This window comes from Rana temporaria, chromosome 2 (assembly GCF_905171775.1).
Source record: "Rana temporaria chromosome 2, aRanTem1.1, whole genome shotgun sequence".
Classification (NCBI taxonomy): domain Eukaryota; kingdom Metazoa; phylum Chordata; class Amphibia; order Anura; family Ranidae; genus Rana; species Rana temporaria.
Genome location: NC_053490.1, coordinates 66,413,293 through 66,437,290, shown reverse-complemented (window position 1 = coordinate 66,437,290; position 23,998 = coordinate 66,413,293). Strand labels below are relative to the sequence as shown.

The 23,998-nt window shown below is 42.9% G+C and overlaps 1 protein-coding gene across 2 annotated transcripts in view; it reads left to right on the top strand.

Annotated features, from left to right (window-relative positions):
- Positions 1-23,998, top strand: part of LOC120929097 (histone-lysine N-methyltransferase SETDB2-like) — a 93,209-nt gene that overhangs the window by 24,677 nt on the left and 44,534 nt on the right. For both annotated transcript variants that reach the window (XM_040340312.1, XM_040340313.1), the window contains exons 5-6: positions 9,692-9,746; positions 12,761-13,318. In XM_040340312.1, the coding sequence (XP_040196246.1) occupies positions 9,692-9,746; positions 12,761-13,318 (613 nt within the window). The remainder of the gene's footprint in view (positions 1-9,691; positions 9,747-12,760; positions 13,319-23,998) is intronic.

Genomic DNA, 23,998 nt, shown 5'->3' with positions numbered 1-23,998 from the left:
TGTATGGTAGGGTGGTCAGACAGAAGCCAATCCTCAGTAAAAGGCTCATGGCAACCCATCTGGAGTTTACCAAAAGGCACCTGAAGGAATATCAGACCATGGGAAACAAAATTCTCTGGTCTGATGAAACAAAGATTGAACTCTTTGGCCTGAATGGCAGTAGTCGTATCTGGTGGAACCCAGGCATCGCTCATCACCATTGCATGACCACCTATAGAAGAATTTTTCCATGTGAACTTTTCTCATTATGAACTTTATTTCCATGAACAATACTTATTCATATGTTATTGTATCACGGTTGGATTGGTAGACCTTTTGTACATAATTAATTTATTATCATTTTATTATTTATTTATTTTTTCTCAACCAATGTGGTGGGATCACTTATATTGTATACAACTTATTGATTGAAGTGGTAGCTCTTTTTCACTTTGTTTCTATTGGATCCACCAAATTAGGTGAATCATATTCACAAGTACCCACTGTGAAATCACGGCAGGTATCCAACCAACCTAGCACCCTCATCCACACTCACATCGTTCATCACCTGGCCAATACCATCCCTACAGTGAAGCATGGTGGTGGCAGCATCATGCTGTGGGGATGTTTTTCAGTGGCAGGAACTGGGAGACTAGTCAGGATCGAGGGAAAGGGGAATGCAGTAATGTACAGGGACATCCTTGATGAAAATCTGCTCTGGACTTTAGACTGGAGCGAAAGGATCATCTTCCAACAGGACAATGACCCTAAGCACACAGTCAAGATAACAAAGGAGTGGCTACAGGATAACCCTCAGTGGCCCAGCCAGAGCCCAGACTTGAACCCGATTGAACATCTCTGGAGAGAGCTAAAAATGGCTGTGCACCAACGATCCCCATGGAGCTTGAGAGGTCCTGCAAAGAAGAATGGCAGAAACTGCCCAAAAATAGGTGTGCCAAGCTTGTATCATCATACTCAAAAAGACTTGAGGCTGTAATTAGTGCCAAAGGTGCTTAACAAAGTATTGAGCAAAGGCTGTGAATACTTATGTACATGGGATCTTTTTTCATTTTTTTATTTTTAATAAATTTGGAAAGATTTCAAACAAGTTTCTTTCATGTTGTCATTATGGAGTATTGTTTGTAGGATTTTGAGGAAAATAATGAATTTAATCCATTTTGGATTAAGGCTGTAAAATAACAAAATGTGGAATAAGTGAAGCGCTGTGAATACTGTACGACTGCACTGAACCATAGTTAGGCTGTTATGTACATTACCAGTAATAAATATCAATATAATTACAGTATATAACTCAATTTATGCAGTGCATTCATATCAGTGCCTGTCCTTAAGGAGTTTGAAATCCTAAGGTCAATATCCCACATACATACACACTATGGCTGATTTTAAACAGCAACCAATTAACTCACCAGCGTGTTTTTGGGTGGACACCACAGTACCCGGACTGAAAAATACACATGCACAGGGAGAACATATCAATTCTATGCTGGTAGTGTCCTGGCTAAGACACTTCTTCAGGGCTGAAGTGCTACCCACTAAGCCACTTTGCTGCCCATCTTTTTCTCCAGTTTTATGCAACAGTCATCTGATGTCTTTTTTTTTTTTTTTTTTGAGATATGTAAAATTTACGTTTTTATTATGTACAGCACAGGCACATTTTTTAACTTGATTTTTTCTTTCTTTTAAACCACTGTGTTTATAGTGAATTGCCCCATAAGACCAAGTACTGTCCCACTTGGTATTTGAAGTGTATGTAAACCCCAACAATGAACGACTTCTTTTATATTCTTTCTTTTGGTCTGTTAAATAATACTGTATATTAAAAGCTCTTTGTTACTTCTGTTCAATAAGTGCAAAAACATTACCTATTCTGCTTATCGGGTGAACTCGTACTTAGTCATGCTCGAAATTGTAGGCACCCCAGGAATTTTTCCAGAACATCAAGTATTTCTCACAGAAAAGTATTGCAGTAACACATGTTTTGCTATACACATGTTAATTCCCTTTGTGTGTGTATTGGAACAAAACAAAAAAAAGGAGAAAAAAAAGCAAATTGGACATAATGTCACACACAACTCCAAAAATGGGCTGGTCAAAATTCTTGGCACCCTTTCAAAATTGTGGATAAATAAAAATGTTTCAAGCATGTGATGCGCCTTTAAACTCACCTGGGGCAAGTAACAGGTGTGGGCAATATAAAAATCACACCTGAAAGCAGATAAAAAGGAGAGAAGTTCACTAAGAGTCGGTTCACACTAGGGCGACACGACTTCCAGCGCGACTTTCAGAGGCGACTCCAACACGACTTGAACATGAACCACAGGGCGATCTGGGGCGATTTACAACACGACTTGAAGTCGTCTCTAGAACAGGAGACTTTCCAGTGGCCAATAAAACAACAATCAGCTCTGGGAGAGGGAGGGGAGGGAGGGGGGCAGGAGAGGTTTGCCTGAGAAATGTATGTTATCTTCCTGGAAAGTCGCTTCAGTTAAGACAGTGATCCGACTTCTGAGGCGACTTCCATTGAAATCAATGGGTACAAATCGCCTACAAGTCGGATTGAAGTAGTACAGGAACCTTTTCTGAAGTCGGATCGCCTTGAGTCGTGTGTATTAACACTGCTCCCATTCACTTCCATTGTTTTTCTCTACAGCGCGATAATAAACAAAAATGTAGCGCTAACAAACTCAAAATTATATAGTACCAAGTGAGGTAACAACTCTCATAATATAAGAGCATAAATATAAACAATTGGCATGAATGAAAGTGACTAAAACAATGCTCAATGTAAAACAAAAAATATAAATGTATCAAAGTCTATATTATAAAGATGAGTGAACATCAGATGGAGTGATTGAAGCAGGAAAACAGGTGAGCTGCAATCCAGTGATTAAGATGCAACAGGTGTGCAAGTTGTCTGTAGAACCCCGTGAAGATCACAATCACATCAAAGTATGAAATGGGTAAAACACGCTTACCAGATGGTGTTGGACTCTACTACCTTACAGCAAAGAGTCAGCCAGACATTGTGGTCTTTGGAAGCCGGGACCACTAGAAACCGGACTTGGATCATATGCAGGGCTGGAACTCCAATGGAATGGACAACAGGAACCAGCAGTGCTTGAATGATGTATTTGCGTCAATGCCACAGGCTCTGAATACGATCTTTGGACCATCGATCAGGAAATGCAGGCAGAGGACGTAGTTAGAGCTCCAAATGAAGCCATGGGGTGGATGATAGAAAAGGAAAAAAGAACTCCAATGGTGCAGGTCAATTAAAACCAATAGGTTTATTTATAAAAGTCATAAAAATGACAAAAATAAAAGTGATCACGTACAGGGGTAGCAATGTGGGGTGCTCAAAGGCAATACCCGACGCGTTTCGGCTCAGTAAGCCTTCAACAGGGGCATAAAGATGCACCCCCACATTGCTTGCTTAAATACACATAGTGGTTACAAGGCCCTCCCCCAACAGGGTGGTGCCAAGAGACAGGATATGATGTAACAAGTATGCATTGTAACAAACATATAAATAAATAAAAAACACAATAAATCTCCAATCTAATATGCATAAAATACCGATATCACATGCAGCACATACAGTAAATCTCAACATAATGCATATATCATATTAGTCGGAGCTAATATTCTGCAACACTTTATAGTTCAGCAAGAGACAGCATGACTTATACTGTGAAGATAGGACAACTTACGCCATCTTGCCTAATGACCCCACTACCAAATATAAGAAACTTTTGGTAGATATTGTCAAGGAGGGTTCTTCTTTAAATATCCTCAATAAGAAAGAATTGGATTTTTTGGTACCATTGGCTCCGAAAGTCCCCATTATATATTACCTGCCGAAGGTTCATAAGAATCCGACCAATCCCCCTGGACGACCCATCGTCAGTGGGATCGATTCTGTGACTTCGAGAATAGGAAAATATATAGACCACTATCTCCAACCTCTAGTAAAGCTAGTTCCCTCGTATCTTAAAGACACAGGAGACACGATCAGACTATTGGAAAAGATTCGACATCAGGGTGACATCCTATTGGTCACTGCTGATGTGGCAGCATTGTACACATGCATACCACATCATTTGGGGTTGGCTGCTGTCGAGTCTTTTTTGACTAGAAACTCCCTGCTTTCTATTCTGCAGAGAAATTTTATTATGGAACTTCTGTTATTTGCTACTAAGCACAATTATTTTTGGTTCCAAGGGGTTTTCTATTCTCAAATTAGGGGCGTGGCGATGGGGGCTAAATATGCCCCCAGCCTAGCCAATTTATTCATGGCCCAGTGGGAAGAGGACGTCGTCTATGCTTTCAGGAGACCTGAGCTTCTCTTATGGGCCAGGTATATAGACGACGTCCTCTTCCTCTGGAAGGGTGATAGGGAATCTCTAGATGCTTTTATGATCCAGCTGAATGATAACGACCGGGGGATCGTATTGTCTTATGAGGCCAGTCCCACTTCAATTCATTTCCTGGATCTGGAGATCACCACCACCCATGACAGATTGGAATTCAAGACGTATTTTAAACCTACCGACCGGAATGGATACATTCCGGTCGATAGCTGTCATCACCAGAGATGGTTAGAATCTGTCCCAGGGAGCCAGTTCCTCCGCCTTAGGAGGAATTGCACCAGGGACAGTGACTTCTATCTTCAGAATGATATGTTAAAAACTAGATTTCTTGACAAAGGGTATCGACCTGCACTGGTGGATGATGCCATTAATTCTGTTTCTGCCACGGACAGGGCTTCCCTTTTACAGGTTAAACCCAAGGTGGCCAAACAGGAGAGTTTTAAGTGGTCCTTTTTCACCAGTTATTCCATTCAACATAATGAGATTAGTAAAATCTTAAATCGCCACTGGAAAGTTCTTCTTAATGACAGGATTTTGGGGCCATCACTACCGAACAGAGCTGGCATCATTTTCAGGGGTGCCCGCTCGGTTCAAAGTGACATAGCCCCTAACACTATTGATCCCCCAAAAAAGGTATCTTTCTTTCCCGAGGCCAATGGATTTTATCCATGCCGTTCTTGCAACGTTTGTGTCACTAATACTATAGTCAGACGTAAAATGGATTCATTCTCTTCAACAGTGACAGGTCGTATATATACAATGAAGCAGTTTACAACTTGCTTTACAAGCTATATTGTTTATCTCATAACATGTCCTTGCAAATCCCAATATGTGGGACGGACTATAAGGAATTTTTCTATCAGGGTTAATGAGCATATAGCAAAGATTAAAAAGGGTTGTCCCAAACATACGGTGTCACGGCACTATCTCGAACACCATCACTCTGATCCCAAGGGATCATTGTTTCAGGTGATTGATAGATTCGTTCCCCATTGGAGAGGTGATTCCAGAATCAGGGGTGTCTCAAGACTTGAGACTTTTTGGATACACGAGCTCAGGTGCTATACCCCATATGGTATGAACGTCGAATGGGACGTCAATTGTTACATCAACCAGGGGTGAGCACTTTGAGTTCTTGTATCCACTTTATATAATAATATTTTTTGAATATTTTTTGATATTCCTTATATATTCTTTATACCCCATATGTGTTATATTTCATACTCTTTTCCATGTGTATTTCCATCTGCTATGGATTCATGGAGAGAATTTCATATATATTTTTATATTTTTAGATTTTTGTTAGGTTCAGGTCTATTCATTTTCAACATTTACTAGTGCAGACTCAATGTGGTTGATAACTTTTTATCCATGTTGCTTCTCCGCCGTAAAGATTACTCTCATTAGTCTTCTGATTTAACACTGAGTCATTTGGTGGCCTGCGCTGTCCCAGTCTGGGCGGGACATTCGAGGCCACCTTTGTATTGTATGTAAAAAATCTTTCTGACACTTCCCGTTCTATATGGGAATTTACTCATAGTATTTTTCTACATGCCCTATTGGTCGATATCCCACCCTAATTTAGAGACATATATCTAAGTGTCTGATTTTTTCAGCACTTGGCATATATGACTCCGTTTTGGAGTCTTGTTGTGAGTCTGCTCACTGGGTGTGTGTGACAGCCCTGGGCTGCTACAGCTTGTGAGTTTGTGTGATCTATCATGGCCCCTCTGATTGGTTGGCGGTGATTCGTCACGCCACATGCTGTCGGCCCCACTGCTTACGCCGTTTGGAGGCCGCGGCTGCGTGATGTACACCCACCCTCCGGTCGGCATGGCTAGGTCCCTAGCTCTCTGTCGGACACTATGACTACAAGGCACGCCCCCTGATGCCCTATTGGTACGTGTATTTTCCCACGTCTGATAGGCTATCGGGAGGCATCTGCTGATTGGCCGGCGCGGCTCCTGGCCACGCCCCCGCCTCGTCTGATTGGTGCTTGCGCGGTTTGTATGTACCAGCGCTGCACCGATCTGAGTTATTGCGGGGTTGTTCCCCATTTATTCATCCATCCATGGGGGACTTTAATTCCATATATCAGCACTGTCACCCACTGATGACAGGTTGCTGACGGCCCGTTTTTACACTATATCGATTATATAAAGGCCATAACGCAACATGGTAGTGCAGTGTCCCCATACATAACATTCAGGAAGTTTCCCTGTCTGGTGACACAACTATGAGCTATGTTTGGTTCGGCTGATTTTTAAAATGTTGCATATCATTCAAAGTTACATCATGTCATAGTATGCATTGTCTTCATTTGTGAATTCACCTATGGGGAACTTTATAGTTTCCAGTATGAGGATTACCATATATAGGTGGCAGTCTGTAAAGCTCTATCGTGGTGCTTCATCGATTGTGAATCATTCACAATATACCGCGATGGTGCAGTGTCCCCATAGACACTAATTAGAGAATTTCCTGTTTGGTGTCACAGTATAGGTCATGCTGTCTCTTGCTGAACTATAAAGTGTTGCAGAATATTAGCTCCGACTAATATGATATATGCATTATGTTGAGATTTACTGTATGTGCTGCATGTGATATCGGTATTTTATGCATATTAGATTGGAGATTTATTGTGTTTTTTATTTATTTATATGTTTGTTACAATGCATACTTGTTACATCATATCCTGTCTCTTGGCACCACCCTGTTGGGGGAGGGCCTTGTAACCACTATGTGTATTTAAGCAAGCAATGTGGGGGTGCATCTTTATGCCCCTGTTGAAGGCTTACTGAGCTGAAACGCGTCGGGTATTGCCTTTGAGCACCCCACATTGCTACCCCTGTACGTGATCACTTTTATTTTTGTCATTTTTATGACTTTTATAAATAAACCTATTGGTTTTAATTGACCTGCACCATTGGAGTTCTTTTTTCCTTTTCTATCATCCACCCCATGGCTTCATTTGGAGCTCTAACTACGTCCTCTGCCTGCATTTCCTGATCGATGGTCCAAAGATCGTATTCAGAGCCTGTGGCATTGACGCAAATACATCATTCAAGCACTGCTGGTTCCTGTTGTCCATTCCATTGGAGTTCCAGCCCTGCATATGATCCAAGTCCGGTTTCTAGTGGTCCCGGCTTCCAAAGACCACAATGTCTGGCTGACTCTTTGCTGTAAGGTAGTAGAGTCCAACACCATCTGGTAAGCGTGTTTTACCCATTTCCTACTTTGATGTGATTGTGATCTTCACGGGGTTCTACAGACAACTTGCACACCTGTTGCATCTTAATCACTGGATTGCTGCTCACCTGTTTTCCTGCTTCAATCACTCCATCTGATGTTCACTCATCTTTATAATATAGACTTTGATACATTTATATTTTTTGTTTTACATTGAGCATTGTTTTAGTCACTTTCATTCATGCCAATTGTTTATATTTATGCTCTTATATTATGAGAGTTGTTACCTCACTTGGTACTATATAATTTTGAGTTTGTTAGCGCTACATTTTTGTTTATTATCTTGCTGGCTTTGTTTGTTTGTATGTAGCAGCTTGGCACTTATTTTTATATTAGCGCAGTTTTTTCTTTATTTTATTTCTCTACAGCGCGACTTGAGGCGACATGAAGTCGGATCGCAAGTCGCCCCAGTGTGAATCGGCTCTTAGTCTTTGCACTGTGTCTGTGTTTGCCACACTAAGCATGGACAACAGAAAGAGGAGAAGAGAACTGTCTGAGGACTTGAGAACCAAAATTGTGGAAAAATATCAACAATCTCAAGGTTACAAGTCCATCTCCAGAGATCTAGATTCGCTTTTGTCCACAGTGCGCAATATTAAGGAGTTTGCAACCCATGGCACTGTAGCTAATCTCTCTGGGCATAGACGGAAGAGAAAAATTGATGAAAGGTTGCAACACAGGATAGTCCGGATGGTGGATAAGCAACCCCAAACAAGTTCCAAAGAAATTCAAGCTGTCCTGCAGGCTCAGGGAGCATCAGTGTCAGCTCCAACTATCCATCGACATTTAAATGAAATGTAATGCTATTGCAGGAGACCCAGGAGGACCCCACTGCTGACACAGAGACATTAAAAAGCAAGACTACAGTTTGCCAAAATGTACTTGAGTAAGCCAAAATCCTACTGGGAAAACGTCTTGTGGACAGATGAGACCAAGAGAGAGCTTTTTGGTAAAGCACATCATTCTACTGTTTACCGAAAATGGAATGAGGCCTACAAAGAAAAGAACACAGTACCTACAGTGAAATATGGTGAAGGCTCAATGGTGTTTTGGGGCTGTTTTGATGCCTCTGGCAACGGGTGCCTTGAATGTGTGCAAGGCAGCATGAAATCTGAGGATTGCCAAAGGATTTTGGGTCGCACTGTAGAGCCTAGTGTCAGAAAGCTGGGTTTGCGTCTGAGATCTTGGGTCTTCCAGCAGGACAATGACCCCAAACGTAGGTCAAAAAAGCACCCAGAAATGGATGGCAACAAATCGCTGGAGAGTTCTAAAGTGGCCAGCAATGAGTCCAGATCTAAATCCCATGAACACCTGTGGAGAGATCTTAAAATTGCTGCAATAAGAGAGACCTGGAGCAGTTTGCAAAGGAAGAGTGGTCCAAAATTCCGGGTGAGAGGTGTAAGAAGCTTATTTATGGTTATAGGAAGGGACTGATTTCAGTTATTTTTTTCCAATGGATGTGCAACCAAATATTGGGTTAAGGGTGCCAAGAATTTTGACCAGCCCATTTTTGGAGTTTTGTGTGACATTATGTCCAATTAGCTTTTTTTCCTCACTTTTTTTTTGTTTTGTTCCAATACACACAAAGGGAATTAACATGTGTATAACAAACCATGTGTTACTGCAATTTTTTTTCTGTGAGAAATACTTGATTTTCTGGAAAAATTCCTGAGGGTGCCAACAATTTCGAGCATGACTGTACCTGTACACTCTTGCCTCTGCTGTTTATTAGTTAGGATTGTTACCAGTACTCTCTGATTGCCCCCATGTTAAAAATGAGAGGGAAAGGTTATCTGTAGTCCTGTCCTAGGGTTACAATGCTACTTCTCCAGATAAAGAAAAATGAGTAACCAATGTCACCCTAGGACAGGAAGTGGTGCAGCCAAGATCATGTTGGGGAAAAAAAAAGGGGGGGGGTGAATGTGACCACCACATCTGTTGACTTGTGAGCTGCAATATACATTTTAGTGCTGCAGGAAAGTCGAGCAGGGGAAATGTTTTAGAATAAAAACGGCATAGCAACTCAAAGAGGTATTGCAGTTTATTCTTATTTGTTCTTATTCATACAGATGAAAATACTTCCGTTGAACTGCCAAAAGATGAGGACCAATTGCCAGAAATATGGTAAGCATTATCAGCCCACTTTATATCTGAATTGCAAGTGTGAATTACGTTTAAGAGGAAGTCTGCAATATTAACCTTGGTCCTATAGTGGTCCAATATCCCTCACTGGCATCTTCTACTCATCTTCTTCCCGGTGGCGGGCTGCAGCCGTTTTCATTGGCCTGTGTGCGATGACATCACTTCTGTGCATGTGCAAGAGTTTAGTCATTCCAGCACACAGGATTTGTGTTGTAATGTAAACTGTGCTTGTGCAGCTCAGTACAGTATACATTCCGAGGAAGACTGCAAGTGAGCGGGTAGGTGTATTTTATTGCAGAAGACATTGTATCTCTCTTCTGCAATAAAGAGCCTGTCTGCTTGCAATCTTTAAAGATAAGACTTTATTTCTACTTTAAATAAGGATTGGATACTTCATAACCTTGGTATTAAAATATTGCCATTTAGGCCCAAGGTAGGACTCTAAAGCTTGGTGCACACCAGCCTTTCTCAATCTTTTTATTCCATGGGAACACTTAAAATAATGTTTAGGTCCCAGGGAATCCCTGCTGAAATGAATTCTTTGGTGATCAGTGGAAAGAATGCTCCCCTTACAGTGGTTGTCAGAATGCCATGCTTACAAACAGATAACAAGTTCATTGGTGTCATGCTTTTAGCTCTGCTGAGTGGTGTTGGACCCAGAAATATGCAAGCATCAGATGGAAGGTCAACCAGCCCAAGGAACCCCCTGCCACCCCTGGAAGAACTCTTTGATCACATAGAACCCTATTTTTATATGGGTATGAGTGAGCATAAAGGGATACAGACACCACATCCCAGTTAATGTTGAATAAACAGAGAAGGGCAAGAGGTCACAGGCCTCGTGATTTTATCGGTGTCAAATAATTAAATGACCAAATAAACAATCATTACAGCTCTGCAGTGAGAAGTGAGCGATCAAACACCGCTGATCGCTCGGTTCTCCCTCTCTGCTCTGAGCAAAGAGCTGGGATTGTCAGTCTCCGGCTCTCGCTTACAGTGATCACTGAAGAGCTGGGCTGTGGAGGGGGTCAAAGGGGCAGGCTCTGGCTCTCAGTGGTTCGCTGAGAGGCTGAGTCAGCTGCCGGTCCAGGCATCTGGGTGGATACTGCCTGTTAAGTTAGGATCTTTTCCCAGCCTGGAGCGGTTGAGTGATGTGAGCCGACAAGCTCTCTTTCCTGCATTTATATTACAGAAATACACACATTGTACATTATATACTACTGTAATAGAGTGGGTTATAGGATTTTCACAAGCATTTTAAACTAGGGCTTATTTTCGGGGTAGGGCCTATATTGCAGCCCTCCTGTAAATTTACACTAGGTCTTATTTTTGGGGTAGGTCTGATTTTTGGGGGAAACACGGTAGGTAATATCTAGGTGCAAACTGGCTGAAACAGGATGTCTGTGGGCAGTCAAATTTTATGCCTGCACATTTCTCCAAAATATAGAGTGTATGCCAGCCATTGTCAACTAGGGTTCTATGTGAAATAAACAGAGAAGGGCAGGAGGTCACAGGCCTTGGGATTTTACCGGTGTCAAATAATTAAATGACCAAATAAACGATCATTACAAACAGATAAAAAAGTCGAACATTTTTATTACAAGGATTGAAATAATAACATGAGACAGTACATATTCAGAGAGCCTACCTAATCCTAAACAGGTACATAAGGAGCATGTACTCTCGACATGTTTTGCTCCGGATGGAGCTTCTTCAGGAGATGATTAAATGGCATGGCAAGTAAAGAGAGAATATGAGTGCTCATGTAAATGCTTAAAAAACATATATATATATATATATATATATATATATATATATATATATATATATATATATATATATATATATATATAATACATTTTAATTTGCGAAGAACAAATTCAATAGCAAATGATTTAACAAGGAATAAGTCAATCAAGAAAAAAGGACATCATTATAGATTGTTGCATATATAGAATATATAGCAAATTACAGAAGCTGATAACCATGATCAGAGTCTTACTAGGTAATAAAGATAGGTAACTGAATTACTTTAAAATATACATATAGAGTAGATGTACGAAGAGATGCGCCACAAAGACTCCCCCAAACAATCCCTTGAAGGAAAGTTTTTTTCAAGGGATTGTTTGGGGGAGTCTTTGTGGCGCATCTTTTTGTACATCTACTCCATATGTATATTTTAAAGTAATTCAGTTTCCTATCTTTATTACCTGGTAAGACTCTGATCATGGTTTTCAGCCCTAGTTTAAAATGCTTGTGAAAATCCTATAACCCACTCTCCAGGCTGGGGAAAGATCCTAACTTTACAGGCAGTATCCACCCAGATGCCTGGACCGGCAGCTGACTCAGCCTCTCAGCGATCCATAGCCTGCCCCTTCGACCCCCTCCACAGCCCAGCTCTTCAGTGAGCACTGGAAGCGAGAGGCGGAGACTGACAATCCCGGCTCTTTTCTCAGAGCAGAGAGGGGGAACCGAGCGATCAGCGGAGTTTGATCGCTCACTTCTTACAGCAAAGCTGGCAGGGGACAAATGCAGCATTGGATTGATGCTCCATCCAACTAGGTGAGTATAATTTTTTATTTTTACATTCTCAAATGTGTCTTTTTAACGTTCCTTGTAATGAAAAAATATTCATGCTGAATTGTTTCCTAATTCACCTGACTTTTAAAGGGATGCAGACCACATAAAGATAATTTGTTTTGCTAACCCATAACTATTTTACTACAGTTTTTTTTCCTCTGAATTGAATTTAGACTATTATGCATTTTGTTTAGATATAAACAGTGCTTAGCTGATTTTTATGAGCTTCATATGAAAATTTCCAACCTGTCCAAATAATTTGTCCTCCAAATTTGTTGTCGAAGTTATCTTTACAATTTTATGTCGTACCACTTCCCTCCATTTATTGGAACCCTCGCTATAAGATTTGAGCCCGGTCTGCTTAAATACGAGTATAACGTTTAATGACCTTTTCATTGTGTTGTGTTCCTCTGCAGTGAAGAAGAGGTGACCATCCCAGATCCCAATGAAAATGATATAAGTTTACCTTCCACCACACAGTGTGTTCGTTTTTTGGAACATACGTGTGGAGAGGCATGCCTGTCTGAAGTGAATCCATACTTTAGCAAAAGAGGAAACCCACTCAGATTTCCCATCATGTGTCAGTTCCAGCGGAGGCACGCCAAGCCTAGCCTTCTTTCCAGGACGTTGGATGTCGTCTACAAAGCCCCTTGTGGGAAGGGGCTGCGGCACTTTGACGATGTACAGGCTTACCTCTTTCAGACAAAGTGCAACTTTTTATTTCTGGACTATTTTTCATTCAACACCTTCCTTCAGCTGGAGAGAAATGTCATGATGGGCCCAGTTGTAACTCAAGAAGCAGATATCAGCAGAGATGTGGAACTGGTGCCAGTCTCACTCTGCAATGAAATTGATAAAACCAAACCATCTTCGTTTACATATAGGAAGAGCCCATGGCCACATGGATACTCGGTTAATAATTTTACTGATCTCTTCATTGGATGCTGTGACTGTACGGATGGGTGTTTAAATGTGTAAGTATGCTTGACCTGCCCTAAGGAATGTATTATAAGCTAGGAAATGTACACAACAGCTGGGTATAACTTGTTTGTCAAATTCATTATTGTGGAAACTGAAGGCTGTATGTGCATATTATTTTTGAAGTTTATTCACTTCAAAGTCTTCATTGCTGTTCAGGTGCTGCTGGAACTACTGTTGTCAATAGCTATGTATTACTATGGAGGACCCAGAAGAGGGAGGCATAAATAAAATATTTGATATGAAAATACCCAAAAACGAATAAAATTAATTGTCCGTGAGTAATATGTGGAATTTAAGTGAATAACAAAATATCAAAAAAAGTCCTTGATAAAAGCAAAACGTCCTTTCACCAGTGAGTAAGAAAAGAAAAATCCATGTTGATAAGTGACAATCCGATAAGAAGAAAACCTCCACCAAACGAGTAATGAATCTGCTTACCAGATTCCCGGTGGTCTCTTAGTTAAAAGAAGACCCCAGGTAGCATGAAGATTTAAACTTTGGAGAGTAAAGGCCTGTATGGACAATCCGGATGTCGATCTCTGTTACGCTCCCGTGTTGGAGGATACGATGACCATACCACATAAAAAACATAGGGGGCCACAATAGTGTAAATCCGTAAAAAATTGTTTTATTAAAAAGTAAAGACAAAAACACACTTACAGATTAGCAGTGTTTGAAAGGCTTGTCAAGTTGGAGCTCCGGCCGGAAGCAGACCAAACAACCCATCAATGGTGTGGAATAAGTGCAGTCAACGGGGGGTGATACCGATGTGGATGCACGTTCCGCCCGACCTGGTTTCGCGACAAATCGCTTCCTCTGGGGCACGGGCAACACACCGAATCACCCCCCTTAAATTAGCAAAAACGCTGATATGGGAGGAACTGACGTCATCGGCCGCGCCTGCGCATGATTGGGTGAACCAAGCCTCATCCTGGAAACAAGACCAGTGATAGTGCGCTAGCGGGACGGATGCCAAAAAAAGCTATTAATAGCGTTAATGTTGTCATATGTTAGTCACAAATCAGCGTGCAATAAAACAAGTAGAATCCCGCAGCGTAAAGCAAAAACCAGCTGCGGGAAACACATTCAATAGATTCGTTATTGGAACGCAGGGATCACTTCCGCGTCACGTGGTCACTCGCGATCACGTGACACGTCAGCGGCGTGATGCTGTGACCATACGGAGGAGCCCTACGTAGCAATGCAGATTGAAAACAAGCATTCTATGTGCAAATGCTAGTCAAGCCTCGTTTTGGTACAGACCAAACCCAAACGTGCCGATCAATTGGTCATATTACAACCAATTACACGGCTCCGTTGGGAGAAGGCTGGATGAACGCTCAAGAGACCGAACACAGCAAAACAAATGAGTGCTGCGGGGTGATCCAATAGCGATACTCATCTATTTGCAGCTAGCATGGGTAGTGCTCATAAAATTAATAATAAAAAATATAAAAAATCGAAGTAGGCATAAAAAATCCACACTAATAAAAAATGGAATTTAAAAATACCAGCAACCCCCGAATGTAATGATAGAGAAAATGGAACCTGGAACAATCAAAAAAGCTGCATCCCAATGTAGATGATAAACTGGGATACATATCTTGTTCACAGCAGATTAATGTCTGACATATTGCAATTAGACAACAGTGAGAGCCCTGTAGGTAGATTCTGATATGTTAACATTCAAGTACACAGAACCTCATGCTTGTAAAGGGCAGACTACTCCATAGTGTAAAACATAAAAACCTTAATAAAAACATTATTTAAACAATATTTAGAAAAACCATATACTTCTAGATGACATGAGTAAAAAGACACGTGATGGTACAATATGGACTAAGTGAGTAAGTCTAAGGCCGGGTACACACGGACAAACATGTATGGTGAAAGCGGTCCGTCGGACCGTTTCCACCATACATGTCTGCCAGAGGGCTTCTGTACGATGGTTGTACACACCATCGTACAGAAGTCCGCGCGTAAACAATACGCGGGGCGTGTCCGCGGTGTCGCCGCGTCGATGACGCGGTGTCGCCGCGACAATGACGCGGCGACGTGGGCGGCCCGCCTTTAAAATGCTTCCACGCATGCGTCGAAGTCATTCGACGCATGCGAGGGACGGCGGGCGCCTGGACATGTACGGTAGGTCTGTACTGACGACCGTACATGTCCGAGCGGGCAGAATTCCAGCGGACTGTTTTAAAACAAGTCCAGGAATATTTGTCTGCTGGGAAAAGGCCCGGCGGGCAAATGTTTGCTGGAATTCGGCCCGCTCGCGCCCACACACGACCAAACATGTCTGCTGAAACTGGCCTGCGGGCCAGTTTCAGCAGACATGTTTGCTCGTGAGTATGGGGCCTTAGAGTTGTTTATAAAGGCATTAATATCTGTGTCGATATTCAGCCCATATGGCGTGTAGGTTTTAACCCTATGGATCCATGCCATTTCCTGCCTGGATATTTCACGGACAAGATTACTACCCCTCCAGTGCGGGCGATATTTGTCAATCCCAACAAACAACGTATTTGAGGGATCTCTATTATGTTTTAAATCGAAATGTCTAGAGACAGAGTGTTTATCGAATCCTGCCCTAATTTTGGCAATGTGCTCATTTAACCTGACTGACAAAGCTCTTTTGGTGCGGCCAATGTATTGCAGACCGCAAGGGCACTGGATGAGGTATATTACCCCTTTGGTCGAACAGGTTATAAATGGTTCGACCTCAAAAGTTTTTTTAGTTGCTGTGGATTGGAAGGAACAAATCTTCCTATTTTTGCAGCTATTTAAAGAGCAGACTTGACATCGTTTACACCTGAAGTACCCCGTTAGGTTCTCAAAGGAATGTCCTAGTAGCCCTAGGGGGGTCATGTACACTGGGGGCAATACGGCTCCCAATCGTAGATGCACCCCTAAACACCACATTAGGTCTATCCGGAAGCAATGGCGCTAAGACCTGATCAGTTGTCAAAATGTGCCAATGCTTCTGAATAAGCTTCTTAACACTGAAGTGTTGAGCAGAAAATGTAGTGATAAAGGGTAAAGAAAAACTCTAATTTCGAGGCCCTTTAACCTTGTCTGCCAATAATGTTGGCCTATCAGTATTTCTAGCTCTCTCCATTGCCTGTGAGAGAGTGGATCTGTCATACCCCTTCTCTTCAAACCTTTTGGAAAGGACTGAGGCCTGCTTTTCAAACGTCAGGGGGTTGGAACAATTGCGTTTAAGGCGCATGAATTGACCCAAGGGGACGGATTTTAACCATGCTGGCAAGTGGCAACTATCTAAAGGTATGTATGAGTTGCGGTCAGTTGGTTTAAAAAAGGTGGATGTCACAAATCTACCATTATCAATGGTGATCTGGAGATCCAAAAAATGGATGGACTGCTGGCTAGATTCATAATTAAATTTAATGCCCCTAGTATTCTGATTCAAGTGGGCCATAAAAATAAGAAGATCAGACTCACTGCCATCCCAAAGGAGGAGGACGTCATGGATATACCTCGACCAGAGTAATACCTCCGGTCGACGTTGACAATCGATGACGTCCTCCTCCCACTTGGCCATGAACAGGTTGGCCAAGCTAGGGGCGTATTTAGCCCCCATGGCCACACCTCTATCCTGTCTGTAAAAGGTGTTATCGAACAGGAAATAGTTATGGGTGGCCGCATACTTTAATAGAGTCATGATGAAATCTATTTGTATTTGTACAAGGCCAGACTGTCTTGTCAGGTATGATAATACAGCCTCAAGTCCCAGGTGATGTGGGATTATGGTGTAGAGGGAGGTCACATCGGCTGTGACCATCCATATGCCTGACTTGGGAGAGATGCTGGCTAAAGTATTAATCACCTGCTTCGTATCTTTGATGTACGAGGGGATTTTCTGTACAAGCGGTTGCAGGAAAAAATCTATATACTTACCCACCCGGGATGTAATGGAATCGATACCACTAACAATGGGACGTCCCGGGGGGCAAGTTTGATTTTTATGTATTTTAGGTAGGTAGTATATAACGGGAGTCCTCGGGGCACTCGGTACCAGGAAGAGTGCTTCCTTACTGTTCAGAATACCCCTCTGAAGCCCCCGCTTAACCAACCCTTCAAGTTCTTTTTTGTAACTGACTATTGGGTCTCTATTAAGAGGAGTATAGGTATCCTCATCATCAACCAAACGATGCATTTCCTTCAAGTAATCGCTCTGATCAAGGATGACTATGCCACCGCCCTTGTCGGCCGGTCTAATCACTAGGGACTTGTTAAGGCATAGAGATTCCAGACCATTAGTCAAGTCCCTATTCAAATTGGATTTACGTATTTTAAGCTTATCCAAATCGTTCAGGACGACATCCCTGAACACCTTGATACTTGGGGCCAGAGAACCTGGCGGGTTGAATAATGAGGCGTTAGCCAAGGATGAATGTTGAAATTCATTAACAGTCTGGTGACCAGAAATGGGATTGGAGAGGAAGTATCTCTTAATACTCAGACGTCTGGTGAATTTGTGTACGTCCATGTATGTTTGGAACTTGCTAAGATTTCTAGGTGGGGCATATTTCAGTCCTTTATCTAGAAGCTTAGTCTCCGAATCTGTCAATGTCTGTTGGCTAAGGTTAAAGATGCCTATTCCTAGGTTCTCTTTCGTTTTGGCCGACTGGGCCCTCCTCCCCCCTCTGGTGCCTCTCTTCGTCCTGTGTTGCCTCCCTGGTCGGGAAGGGCCCTGCGAAAATCCCAATTCTGGTTGAATGGGTTAATAGGAGGGTTAGCAGGGTAATTGAAGCCCTGATGGACACCGGACATCTCTGGATAGCCTAGAGGGTAAGAAAAGGAGTTCCTCATTGGATTGGGAAATCCAAAGCCCGCCCTACTAGGTGTATGACCACTGATGTTATCAAAATCGGATAATGGCAAAAAACGGTTCTGTGTTGGAACATTAAAGCCATAACCACCTTGACCAAAATCCTGTTGATACCCATGGTTTGAACCGGAAAAACCCATATTAGGAGGTGGAAGCCTTTGGTTAACTGGAGTTCTCGTCCACATGCGAGGAGATGAGGGCTGGTCATAATGTACCACACCACGACCTGAATTATTCCCATTATAAGGCCCTTTAGGACCTGCCCCCCTCTGATTAGGTCCCCTGGGAGGACCTTTGGTTTTCCGAGTATTGTTGGGAACATGAGTTGGGACCCCCTGACGAGGGGGATGTGAAATAACACGTGGTAGTGAGGATGTCGCTTTTTTAGAGACATACATTAAGGGGTCTTTGGTACCAAGAAGCCTAAGATGGGAAGTGTCTCCCCATCAGGGTGACACCGACCTTGTTGGTTGGTACAACTATTTTAATGAGTCAGGGGTAGCTTTTTTACGATTCCTCCTGAAAAGGAGGGTAGATAAGTTGGCTAGATTGGATGACGAAATTAAGCTCGTTAAAGATCTTCTTACGCCGTTTAAAAACGGTGATGAGTATAACACCCACTCCACTAATCTGCTTAAAACACTGGATAAGGAGGAGAAGGAACAGAAAGCCAAAAAGAAAAAGAAGTTCATCAGGGACAGTGATGATTACAAATCAGGTCTTGTGTTCTTATGGCAGAAAAAGCTCTCCCTTAATAACGAGGGCGATTTAAGGATGGACACCACGCCACAACCTTCCAGTGGCGTGATCCCTCCACCGACCCCTATCTCCTCACTACCACGTGTTATTTCACATCCCCCTCGTCAGGGGGTCCCAACTCATGTTCCCAACAATACTCGGAAAACCAAAGGTCCTCCCAGGGGACCTAATCAGAGGGGGGCAGGTCCTAAAGGGCCTTATAATGGGAATAATTCAGGTCGTGGTGTGGTACATTATGACCAGCCCTCATCTCCTCGCATGTGGACGAGAACTCCAGTTAACCAAAGGCTTCCACCTCCTAATATGGGTTTTTCCGGTTCAAACCATGGGTATCAACAGGATTTTGGTCAAGGTGGTTATGGCTTTAATGTTCCAACACAGAACCGTTTTTTGCCATTATCCGATTTTGATAACATCAGTGGTCATACACCTAGTAGGGCGGGCTTTGGATTTCCCAATCCAATGAGGAACTCCTTTTCTTACCCTCTAGGCTATCCAGAGATGTCCGGTGTCCATCAGGGCTTCAATTACCCTGCTAACCCTCCTATTAACCCATTCAACCAGAATTGGGATTTTCGCAGGGCCCTTCCCGACCAGGGAGGCAACACAGGACGAAGAGAGGCACCAGAGGGGGGAGGAGGGCCCAGTCGGCCAAAACGAAAGAGAACCTAGGAATAGGCATCTTTAACCTTAGCCAACAGACATTGACAGATTCGGAGACTAAGCTTCTAGATAAAGGACTGAAATATGCCCCACCTAGAAATCTTAGCAAGTTCCAAACATACATGGACGTACACAAATTCACCAGACGTCTGAGTATTAAGAGATACTTCCTCTCCAATCCCATTTCTGGTCACCAGACTGTTAATGAATTTCAACATTCATCCTTGGCTAACGCCTCATTATTCAACCCGCCAGGTTCTCTGGCCCCAAGTATCAAGGTGTTCAGGGATGTCGTCCTGAACGATTTGGATAAGCTTAAAATACGTAAATCCAATTTGAATAGGGACTTGACTAATGGTCTGGAATCTCTATGCCTTAACAAGTCCCTAGTGATTAGACCGGCCGACAAGGGCGGTGGCATAGTCATCCTTGATCAGAGCGATTACTTGAAGGAAATGCATCGTTTGGTTGATGATGAGGATACCTATACTCCTCTTAATAGAGACCCAATAGTCGGTTACAAAAAAGAACTTGAAGGGTTGGTTAAGCGGGGGCTTCAGAGGGGTATTCTGAACAGTAAGGAAGCACTCTTCCTGGTACCGAGTGCCCCGAGGACTCCCGTTATATACTACCTACCTAAAATCCATAAAAATCAAACTTGCCCCCCGGGACGTCCCATTGTTAGTGGTATCGATTCCATTACATCCCGGGTGGGTAAGTATATAGATTTTTTCCTGCAACCGCTTGTACAGAAAATCCCCTCGTACATCAAAGATACGAAGCAGGTGATTTAATACTTTAGCCAGCATCTCTCCCAAGTCAGGCATATGGATGGTAACAGCCGATGTGACCTCCCTCTACACCATAATCCCACATCACCTGGGACTTGAGGCTGTATTATCATACCTGACAAGACAGTCTGGCCTTGTACAAATACAAATAGATTTCATCATGACTCTATTAAAGTATGCGGCCACCCATAACTATTTCCTGTTCGATAACACCTTTTACAGACAGGATAGAGGTGTGGCCATGGGGGCTAAATACGCCCCTAGCTTGGCCAACCTGTTCATGGCCAAGTGGGAGGAGGACGTCATTGATTGTCAACGTCGACCGGAGGTATTACTCTGGTCGAGGTATATCCATGACGTCCTCCTCCTTTGGGATGGCAGTGAGTCTGATCTTCTTATTTTTATGGCCCACTTGAATCAGAATACTAGGGGCATTAAATTTAATTATGAATCTAGCCAGCAATCCATCCATTTTTTGGATCTCCAGATCACCATTGATAATGGTAGATTTGTGACATCCACCTTTTTTAAACCAACTGACCGCAACTCATACATACCTTTAGATAGTTGCCACTTGCCAGCATGGTTAAAATCCGTCCCCTTGGGTCAATTCATGCGCCTTAAACGCAATTGTTCCAACCCCCTGACGTTTGAAAAGCAGGCCTCAGTCCTTTCCAAAAGGTTTGAAGAGAAGGGGTATGACAGATCCACTCTCTCACAGGCAATGGAGAGAGCTAGAAATACTGATAGGCCAACATTATTGGCAGACAAGGTTAAAGGGCCTCGAAATGAGAGTTTTTCTTTACCCTTTATCACTACATTTTCTGCTCAACACTTCAGTGTTAAGAAGCTTATTCAGAAGCATTGGCACATTTTGACAACTGATCAGGTCTTAGCGCCATTGCTTCCGGATAGACCTAATGTGGTGTTTAGGGGTGCATCTACGATTGGGAGCCGTATTGCCCCCAGTGTACATGACCCCCCTAGGGCTACTAGGACATTCCTTGAGAACCTAACGGGGTACTTCAGGTGTAAACGATGTCAAGTCTGCTCTTTAAATAGCTGCAAAAATAGGAAGATTTGTTCCTTCCAATCCACAGCAACTAAAAAAACTTTTGAGGTCGAACCATTTATAACCTGTTCGACCAAAGGGGTAATATACCTCATCCAGTGCCCTTGCGGTCTGCAATACATTGGCCGCACCAAAAGAGCTTTGTCAGTCAGGTTAAATGAGCACATTGCCAAAATTAGGGCAGGATTCGATAAACACTCTGTCTCTAGACATTTCGATTTAAAACATAATAGAGATCCCTCAAATACGTTGTTTGTTGGGATTGACAAATATCGCCCGCACTGGAGGGGTAGTAATCTTGTCCGTGAAATATCCAGGCAGGAAATGGCGTGGATCCATAGGGTTAAAACCTACACGCCATATGGGCTGAATATCGACACAGATATTAATGCCTTTATAAACAACTCTTAGACTTACTCACTTAGTCCATATTGTACCATCACGTGTCTTTTTACTCATGTCATCTAGAAGTATATGGTTTTTCTAAATATTGTTTAAATAATGTTTTTATTAAGGTTTTTATGTTTTACACTATGGAGTAGTCTGCCCTTTACAAGCATGAGGTTCTGTGTACTTGAATGTTAACATATCAGAATCTACCTACAGGGCTCTCACTGTTGTCTAATTGCAATATGTCAGACATTTAATCTGCTGTGAACAAGATATGTATCCCAGTTTATCATCTACATTGGGATGCAGCTTTTTTGATTGTTCCAGGTTCCATTTTCTCTATCATTACATTCGGGGGTTGCTGGTATTTTTAAATTCCATTTTTTATTAGTGTGGATTTTTTATGCCTACTTCGATTTTTTATATTTTTTATTATTAATTTTATGAGCACTACCCATGCTAGCTGCAAATAGATGAGTATCGCTATTGGATCACCCCGCAGCACTCATTTGTTTTGCTGTGTTCGGTCTCTTGAGCGTTTGTCATGGATCTTGAGATATTAAAGTGTTTCTACTTGACATCTGTTACACAGGAGAGGGACATTCAATGCAAGGACACCGGCTATTGAAATGCTAAGTGGAACCAGCTAGAGAAATACCTTTTATTGTGTTCTGCAGGTTAAGAGCGGGTGTCGGAGACACTCCGTCTGGCTAAAAACTATGGTTTGAAGGTTAATTGAATCTAGAATGTATGTCTGAAGATGTATGTGTTTATTGTTCTAAAGGTCAGAAGCCTCCTGTCAGCTGTATTGAATTAGCATTCTATTGTCTAAAGCAATGTAACCTCTCAGAGGTAGTAATTAAGTAGACCGGGTTATTGTGTACATTGATTACCCCCTGGGGCTTCTGTCTCAATACACAAGTCTTTCTATCCAAGCTATTGGACCAATCCCTGTTGACAATTTCAAGTCCTCATTTGCATGGTCAAGGAGGACTTGAGTGAAGACTGGATATACTTTACAATTGACCAATAGGAAAGCGGTTGTTGGGAGTGGGATGTTCCAAATTCTGTATAAAAGTGTGCTGTGTAATTGAAAATAAAGAGTCCTGCTTGAACTTACATACAGCCTGCCTGGTGTTTGTTCTTAATGGGTCTGAATGGCACATAGCTGTAGTTCGGACCCCGGAACCTTGGATGACTGGACCATCAGACGCTGCAATCTGCAAGCTGACTCACTGGTAGCAGAGGAGTGTCGGGAGAGCAGGACCTGGGCGAGAAAGGATCTCGTCACATTGGTTGGCAGCGGTGGGATTTGCTCTCCAGTTACTGGGACAACTCCAAACCACCACCATGAATGAATGACCAGCTATGCAGCCTGGAGGAGAACCATGCTAAAAGACTTGCTTGAGAGCCGTGGAGGGACCGGTGGGAAGAACAAGGCCACCCTGATCATTGCGCTAGCCGAGATGGATCAGAGGGATGGTGATGCAGGACCCCGGTCAGTTGAAGACTTGTTCCAGCAGCGAGTTCAACAACGGTTGGCATTATATGGTGCTAACCCATCAGAGACGGCCATACAGAATACCATTAGAGACCTCCAGCTGCAGGAACAGAGAGCACGAGAGTGGCAACAGAGAGCACGAGAGCGGCAACAGAGAGAACGAGAGCGGCAACAGAGAGAACGAGAGCGGCAACATGAGCTGGAAATCGCCTACAAACAGCTGCTAGACTCCGCTCAGCAGCAGGGTGGGGCTCCCTTTACATGGGACTATGAGGAAATATCAGCTGACAGTGATGAAATCCTGGCTGAAGAATCGGCAATGTGGCAGAGTAACAGTGGGCTTTGCCAACCTGCCCCTGTAGCTATGGGCCCGGAGGTCTTATGGCGGATGCAGCAAGCGTTGACTGACCTTGATGATCCGGTTTCTGCATGGGATGATTTTGAATGGAGGAATGTGCCTGTCCAGCAGTCTGCCAGTGAATCAGCAGTGGAAAATCGGGAGCTTGCCATTCCCAAAGCGGAACTACTGACCGAAGGGCCGAGCTCTGCTAACCTCTGCTCAGTACCCATAGCATCTTCTGGGTTCCATGGACAGGAGATGGTGAACCTCTATCCCCAGACACCAGTTGTTGAGACAGAGGATTT